We start from the raw sequence: 9,000 nt of genomic DNA, 5'->3' as shown, positions 1-9,000 counted from the left end.
CCCTACTTACCTGCAACCATCACCATTCTCAGACTGAGAATGAAAGCAAGGGTCTCACAGACATCAGAAGAATAGGACAGAAATACAGGCACGTCCCCAGCAACTGTCAGCCTTCCTTCCAGAAACCTCAAACCTGCTCCGTGACTAACAAAGCTCCTCCACCATCTCCAAAAGCAACCCCGTTCCCGTTCCCCCACCAAGCGAAGATACAAGAAACGGGGCTGCATGTGCCATATGGTGCAATAGAAGCCTTAATTTAATGTTTTTAACATAATACGGCACATGAAATCTGAGTGCACCTGGAAGGATTTAAATATGTACATAACACTGTCAATTTATAGCTATTCTTACTTGTCTTGATGATGTACTTCTTCAGAAAAAGATTATTCTAAAGCTTTTAAAAGCAAAATACCCAGTGTCCTTAAAACTACAATGCCCTACATAAAGCATGCAAGAATTTCAGCTTTTTGAGAAAAGTAATTTCATAGCAGTACTTAAATAACCTCGTGGGCATGATGCTTAAAATGATAGAAGACTTGACAGGGTATCCAAACTCCACCTGTTCTTCCTCATCCCTTTGCTTCTCTTCTCACGGAGGAAGGAATATCTTCAAGTCATGCAGTTAACTACGCAGACACACTAAGTATTTTAGAAGAAACTCAAAGTCATTTTACAACTTGACCATGCACTGAAAATCCTGAGGTAAGTGCCTGCACCAAATACTGTTATAATGTGCTTGTCAAACGCTAAAATTATCCAAGACTAGATTCAAATCTAAGGATTTCTATGCAGTGCCAAAAACACTTGTGAACACCATATCCCATAGAACAAGACAAGAGACACCACAGACTCAAATGACTGCCTTGCTACATAGTTCACGTGAGCCTAACACAAACACACACACACAAAAATTAAAATCTTACTAGATCAGGTTGATTCTCTATATTTTACTTCAAAGGGAAAGCATAAGACAGCTTTACTCCTAACTTGCAGGCTACTGAAAGGTATTTATATCACTTCGGCAAGGCAGCACTGCTCTCTCTCCCCCACCAAGTGTCAAGGACACAATGCCCCAGCACTGGAAATATCTATCTGCGCTACAATTCATAGTTACCAACTGCAGGTGGTTGTGGCCCAGAGCTTGAGTGAGCACTGCCTCAGTCACAGTTCCAGCTGCCATATACCTCAAATACAAGCCACTCTTCGCTCATATAATAACACCAAATAACGAAGAGCTGCACAACTGAGGGTCTCATTTTTCCCCATCTCAGTTTCCATAAATCAAAGTGTTTTAAAGTGCAACTATTCAAGTGTTATTCCAAATCATTTCATAGAATCATAGAATTGTCAGGGTTGGAAGGGACCTCAAAGATCATCTAGTTCCAACCCCCCGCCATGGGCAGGGACATCCCCCACTAGATCAGGCTGCCCAGAGCCCCATCCAGCCTGGCCTTAAAAACTTCCAGGGATGGGGCTTCCACCACCTCTCTGGGCAACCTGTGCCAGTGTCTCACCACTCTCATGGGGAAGAACTTCTTCCTAACGTCCAATCTGAACCGACCCATCTCTAGCTTTAATCCATTCCCTCTAGTCCTGTCACTGCCCGACATCCTAAATTTCAATTGCTTCTGCAGAGTTAGGTTTGTTCAAGCATGATAATCATTAGGTCCACCATTTTTGACTAATTCTTCAGCTAGATTCACCAAGGCACTGGATAACTTATTCAATAAGGTAAAAAGTACTATTTTAGTAAAAGTATATTCTTCGATTTAGGTAAATTATTTACATGCCTTGAAGGTTTATTTCTGAATCTATTTGTGCGTAGCATTTTTCTAATTTTTGAAGAGAAATATTTGTAACGGATAAAAGACAATGTTTGGTAAGCAACTCTATCCATACTTCCTCTCCCAGAAGAGAAGTAAAAGTAAAGAGGGCTTCAGTCAACTAAATAGCTTGATTTTCCGTCTTTTTAAAGGAAGACTGCCGTAACTCCTCTCTGCACTACAATACTCTAGTAGTACCTTTAGCATAGATTTCTACAGAATATTTTAATCAAAAATATTATTTCATTTAATAGGTGAAAATAAAAAACCCCAAACTGTTAGGGCAGTCAGGCTGGCATACGACATCAACCCTATTCAGAGGGCAGTTTAAATAGAGATAAATATAAGTATTTACACATTCTTCCACAAGGAAGGAAGCATTTTATCAAGGCTTATTCTTACTCAGCGCTACATCATGTTAAAGACATCCTAAGCTGAGCTGTCTATTCAATATACACAGATAATTGTTTCCAAATAGCTTAAGGGGGCCGGTTAGCTCAGTCAGTTGAGTGTGGCGCTAACAACGCTAAGGTCATGGGTTTGATTCTCGTTCGGTCCCCATGTGTTGCCTGATCTAGTCGAGAGGTGGCGTCCCTGGTGACAGGGAGGTTGGATTAAAATGATCTCTAAGGTCCCTTCCAGCCTAGGCCATTCTATGATTCTGAGGTGGCAGAGGGAACCAGCCAGCAAGACACGACACTGCTGTACTTCAACAGGAAGCCCCGCACATGCGGCAGCAGCAGCCCACACCTGGGTATATACTGGGTACAAACTGGATGGGAAGCAGTGTGGCAGAAAAAGGAGCCAGGGATCATGGTAACAAGCTGAACACAGGTCAGCAGTGTGCCCTTGTGCTGTATAAAACAAGCTGTACTCTGGTCTAGATTAACAAAAATGCACCCTGCAGACTGAAAGAAGTAATCATTCCCCTTTATCTGGCATGAGAAACTGCATCAGGAAAACTGTGTCTAGTTTGGGGCTCCCCAATACGATAAAAACATTGGCGTATTGGAACAAATCCAGTGGGGAGTTACTGAGGTAATTCGCTACTGGAACACGTTATGCATGAGTGTTAAGAGGTGATGGTGGAGAAAAATCTGATTACTGTCAAAAGCTGAGGGTATAAATAAGATGGAGCTAGATGGTAAGGTTAGAGGAGGTGGGTAGGAATAAGTTGAGTGGTGATGGACACAATCTGTGATAAGAGAAATCCTTACTGGATTTACTGGGGGAAGTGGAGGAACAAACAAACAAATGACCTCAGAATGACGGTGACAGAACAGGAACCCGGAGAGGCATTTCCATTCTTGGAAATGCACAAAGCTCAACTGAGCAGGACTTGATAAAACCTGGCCTCTGTCGGCCTTGACCAGATGACCCCCAGAGGTTCTTTCCACCCTAAATTGTTCTATAATATCGTGCAAATAGACATTAATTGCTCTTCTTTAGCAGCAAAGGTTAACTCACGGATCTAAAGTTCAAGCTGTAGTCATAGATCCAAAGTTCAAGGTGTAGTAAAACTACTTCCAAGTAGAGCTACCTTGCTGAGAAGTACCAACTTGAATTTTGTAGGCTAAGTTTGGACAACAAAATTTTTAACTGAATGGACAGAAGCAGAACGCAGAAAAATTAAAACAGGGCCACAGAACACAGTGTGGTTTGGTTTTGCTAAGTAGATGTGTAAGATGAAGACAAAGAACTTGGGAATCACTACAGATGAGGGCATCTGCTGCAGACTATGTCGGTCCCCGAGTTTGGGATTCTGACAAATTGATAAACTAGCCAAAGAAACCCAAATCATGAAACATCTCAAATTTAATGTAAATTTCTTTCTCCCCAGAGCATTTCATGGCTAGTCCCTTCAAATTAATGTACCTATTTTACACCTGAACTTTAATGCTCATATCTTTCCAAAATCAGTTGATTTAAATCTGTTTCTAGCAAGGTAACTCCAGAGGAGTTCAATACTAAGTTCTTTCAAGACTAAGGAAAAAAAAAATCTAGTATTTTTGCATGAAGAAGCAATAAAAATATCTCACCCTGCTCTCTGGAGAAAAGATATTATATATATATAAAATTAAGATCAGAAGAGCAAAAGTCTTAATGGTAGTCACAATCATTTATGTCACACTTGCCAAACAATACTCATTAAATCAACCTATAAGATACAATTATTTAGTAACTGTGCAAATAGTTATCACAATTAAATTAGATTTCATTTGTCAACTAAGGTATATAAAATAGGGAAGAAAATATTTTTTCAAAGGTATTAAAGGCAACTTTTATGTTGGAGCCTTACTGAACACTCTTCCAGATAAGCACAGTCTTTTGTATCCACAATGGCAAGACTGTGGAAAAAGAAACCCAAATAAGATCAGCCACAGATGAATGCAAAAAGAAAAAAAGAACCAAGAAAACAGTGGGTCAAGATAAGCGCATTAATAATTCTTCACTGCTTGATATCTCTCTTGAGGTTTCTTTCTCAGATTTAGAAAACACAAGTGTATGAATACAGCAAGTCCTAGCTTGCCAGTAAATTCCCTCTAAATCAGACCAGGTATTGTATGAATTACTGGTCTAACAACAAAACACCGGGTGTTCCCTTTTCTCATTATGAGCACATTATGCTGGAATTTACAGCCAAGAACGCGATCCCGGAGAATTACTTCTTTGTGGAGAAACCAAGTAAAAATTTGTTTGGATGAAGCTATTTATACCACACCAGTTTGTGGGTGTATTATTTAACTAATATCTTTCTTACCTGTTCTACAGGAGCACATACAGTCACATGTTACATCAGAGAATTACCACAGATCTACCATTAACTATGCACTCAGAGCAAAGGCATTCTATGACTGCCATAAACAGTCCTAACCCAAATCAGCAGAAAGTCTTCATTCACTTCCAGGTAACATTTCAATATGCCTGTTGTACTTGAAATTTTTAAGTATAACTTTTATCTTTCAGTAGCACTTCACAGGTTTTGTTCTCTGGTGGTGTTTTTTTTTAAAAACATAGAACAAAAGATGGGATCAGTCTGCCTAAAATAAGCAATTCACAAAGCAGTGCCAGAAGACAATCTCCGTGGGGTTCTCCTGTCTGCCTAACCAAACAAAACACATGGCTGCATTTGTACACCTCTAGCAGATACACATGACATCTACCACAAACACTTGCAGTCAGAATGGAAATTAAGTCAGTCTTTGCCTTCCTGCCTGCTATTAGCTCATAAAGAAGAATTTAATTTTCTAATTTTTTTTTTAACTTACACAGTATGACTGATATCATTCAGTCGATTATTTCCATCCTCAAGTGCAGGACTGAAGGATTCACATCGTTTCCATCCATCTTCTGTTTTAACCCATCTCCATCCAGGTGATCTCCAGTCTTGGCCCAAAAATGGCATGGTTTCTCTATAAGCAGCAAAAAAAGTTGATTGTGTATTATGTAACTACTAAGAAAAGTTGCAAAACTTCTTGTCATTTCAGTTTTCTCTTTGACCTTAAAAAAAATAATAAAAGATAACTTTGAGGAAAGAAAGTTCTCTGTAGAGCATTCTTTTAAGAAATAGATTCAGTGGTTTCTTAAGTATAGTTTTGATTCTATAACCTTTCTTCTTGCCTTTCAGTATTTATTAGATAAAGGTAGGTTTCCTAGTTCTTTAGAGATCAAGGAAAAGGTAGTCCAGGAAAGGGATGATAGTGAAAGTGTGTAACCTGCTCCACCATGATCACATTACTGATTTCCAGACCTGATTAATAAATGGTTATTAAAAAAAATGACAGATCACAAAACCAATGTCGCTCCTTTTATTTCTTCTGTGGCTTCTAAATACTGAGTTTGTGTTACATTGTATAGCGGTGTTTCAGTAAAATGCATTTTCCCATGTATTTTTTTAGTTGTTGTGCAGGGTCACCTCTCATGCTAGGCCATTAACTGGATACCAAGGCAAATGGAGACTGCAACGAAATCAGTCTTGAAATGTCACCTGGAATTCCCACAAACAGACTCAAGTCATCACAGGTATATCATTCGGTGGTCTGCTCTCCTTGATCAAAAGGGAGATTCACTTCTGACACACTAAGCACACTGTTTGCTACACTTTGAAGACTCCCACCTTGCTCGCTTTTACCCTCTTCTTCCCATTCATCACACATACGTGTTGCTCCAGATTTTAACCACAGATTTCACAGGCAAGCTATCATTACCATATCTGAAACATATGTTAATGTATTACATCAGCAGCTTCATTCCTAAAAAGTCTGCATTTTCTAATACTTTTTCAACTTGAAAAAGTGTTAGGCTACATCAGCCAAACATAACCAAGAATTTATTTATCCATCTGCACCCTTGACTAGCACCTGCTCAATATACTAGTTGTAATAGGAAAAGGCACAAATGCATAAAAAAGACAAATGAGCCAGTATTGTTTTGTGGGTGTTTTTTTAATTTTAAAAAAAAAGTGCATTGCCCAGCCACTGACTAAAGTCCCCTTCCCACTCATAACTCAGCCTTCCTCTGCATCTAACAGGAATTTACCACATCCCTGCCTCCAGCCTCTATTCACCCCATCTGCTTTTCCAATCTTTTTACTGCTTCCTAGGAGTAACATGAACCATAACATACTTTTTTTCCCCAAGTTTTTTAGAAGTCCTTTCATTTTGACTGAAGTTAAGGCCTCTTGTCTTTATCATACAACTATTTAAATAGCAGTGCTCACAAGTGCATTTCAGAATAACATATGTTAAAGTATTTTTACTCCTCACAAGGTAAGCTGAATTTACCTGACAACCTGTTAAATCACTGAAAGACGATCATAAAAGAGCAGACAGCGAGTCAAAAGCATCACCTTAGACAAACATAAAACAAAAGTTTTTGAACTAGAGATACAGAGCTCACAATCTACTCCTGGTCAGCAGCTCTGATATAAAAATAAAACACTATTGTAAATGCATGTCACTACCCAAAAAATAAAATCTAGAGAGAATTCAGAACCATGGGGATCATTATAGGCTGGATGGGATAACCTGAAAAAAAGATTTAAAATAGTTCAAGAACGATAAAGAATTGATAAAGAATTGTTGCAAAAAGAAAGTGGAAAAAAACAAGACTACATACTTGCAGCAAGGTGAGAACGTGCATTGTTAGAATTCAACAGGATAAGTTACCAAAAAAAAAGGATAAAGGAAAAAACAAACAAAAACTTCCTGAAAACAATATGAGAAAATATGGGATATTTTCTTTAAGTGGATGGAAGTAGCTAAAGTCCAAATCTTAATTTACAGAGCAGGATGCTCAGATGCATTTTACATTCTTAAACTTTGGGAAAAAAAAGCCAACAACTGTGGTTTCAAGGTATTCAGCCACCAGTGTGAATGCTATGTACAATTTCCTCCACAGGAGCTGTACCATTGTTTAAAATTACGTGCTTCAAGTTACATGCTCTATACTAGCCCACTTTCCAGATCTTTACAACCTGAAAAATTATGGTCTTTCATTGCAAGGTTACAACACAAAAGAGATATCCTCAAAAAACGTACATTGTTTTCAGAACAACAGTATCAGAAAGTGCACAGACATACACATTAAAGACTACTGATGTCTGCTCCACAAATCCTGGAAAGACATTATTTAAGACAAAAACTCATAGATACATGAAGGACTTCTGTATATGTATGATATATTCAGTACATTAACTTTCTAAGAAAAAAAAATAAAAAGCTATTACTAAAATCATATTATTTCAACTTCTTTAAAATTACTTAAACATTTGTAGAAAATTACAAAAAGTCAGTAATTGTGAGGTTGGTATATGTTGATCTCTTTTTTTCCCCAAAGAAATAGACATTCTTAGTCTAAGATATAGGTTCACTATTGCACCAGCTAATAGCGCGCCCATCAGCAGCAGTTCCACAAAGTGACCTGTACTCATGAATCAAAAGTCATAGCTCTTGGAGACAGAAATGTATTCTTTTAGTAGCAGCACACATGCAACTAGGAAAAAAAAAAATCCTATTGCTTCTCAATTCTTGCAGGACTGAAGTGTAGATTTGAGTGTTGTCCAGAAGTACAGGATCAAATTTTAAGAATTTGCAGTATATCACAAGCATCTTTCCTACGCATCTCTTTCATATGAGAAGTGACCATAGAGCATGACTGCCTGCACAGGTAAGAAGATTCATGCTTTTGCTCTGCCTCCATCCAGATTTTGCTTCCCAGTACAGCATTGCAGTAAAGCATCCCCGTGGCTTCCAGACCAGAGCTTGCTTTCAAGAGTTTTCACGTACTTTATGCAGTATAACCTTCAGAAACAGCAAGCAACTGTTTGCTTGTTAAAACTTCCACCACAACAAAAGATGAACTCCCTAGACTTGGATTTTGGAGGAAATGCAGCGGGACAGAGTTCTTTAAAGCCAAAAGAAAAAAAAAAAGACAGACAGGAATATGGGAAGGACCGAGGAAACAAGAACCACAGAAGCACAGGAGTGCTGTGTATGCCAGTTTAGTACAGCTCAAGACTGCAGTAACTGTTCCAGCCATCCTTGCATCTGTAAGGGAACTCTGCTTTCCATGAGGTAGATGACACACCACACAAGCAAAAACCACTGCAAAGCCACACAGAATTGTGGCAAATCATCCTGTTACTCTGCCACTGTACTGGACATTTCTTCAGCCTACATATTACCATAGTTAAGAACACGTCATTATGACCCAAACCATTCTTGTTATTCAGTAGCAAGACTACTGCCAACATGATGGGAACAGGCAAGATTCTCCCGTTTTCTCACAATTCGACAGCACAGCGATCTTCCTTTCGCATGCTAACAAAACTCTTCAGCAACTCACCTTCCGACCGAAACTCTCCCCTTTACACCCTTACTGCAGGCAGGTGACTTCTGCACCACCTTCTTCCAGAAGCTACAGCCGAATCAACCTCCGTGACTCAGAGGTCAGAGTCTGCTTCCAGACTCCATCCCGCCCCACGTTTTTTCATATCGAATGACTGTCTCAAATTAAGCTTCAAACTTCTGCAAGTCCATGATTCACCTACTCCTCGGCTTTTCTCTTGCCCACCCCTATTCTCACTGTTATTTCCCCATTCAACTACCCCACCGCGGCCAGGCCAGCAGTTCCCAGCTCAGCCCAGCAGGCACAAACGCCGCTCCTCTCCAATCCT

At 39.2% G+C, this 9,000-nt stretch overlaps 1 protein-coding gene across 3 annotated transcripts in view; it reads right to left on the bottom strand.

Moving 5' to 3' along the window:
- The window catches only part of FBXO25 (F-box protein 25), a 25,078-nt gene extending 19,849 nt beyond the window's left edge, over window positions 1-5,229 (bottom strand). For 2 of the 3 annotated variants that reach the window (XM_009879271.1, XM_009879270.1), the window contains exon 1: window positions 5,093-5,229. In XM_009879271.1, coding sequence (XP_009877573.1) covers window positions 5,093-5,229 — 137 coding nt within the window. The remainder of the gene's footprint in view (window positions 1-5,092) is intronic. The other variant, XM_009879272.1, reaches the window with a different exon arrangement.
- Window positions 5,230-9,000: the final 3,771 nt, after the last annotated feature.

Source organism: Apaloderma vittatum, unplaced genomic scaffold (assembly GCF_000703405.1).
Source record: "Apaloderma vittatum isolate BGI_N311 unplaced genomic scaffold, ASM70340v1 scaffold6642, whole genome shotgun sequence".
Classification (NCBI taxonomy): domain Eukaryota; kingdom Metazoa; phylum Chordata; class Aves; order Trogoniformes; family Trogonidae; genus Apaloderma; species Apaloderma vittatum.
The sequence above is the reverse complement of the archived record's forward strand: the minus strand, read 5'-3'. Positions and strand labels throughout refer to the sequence as shown.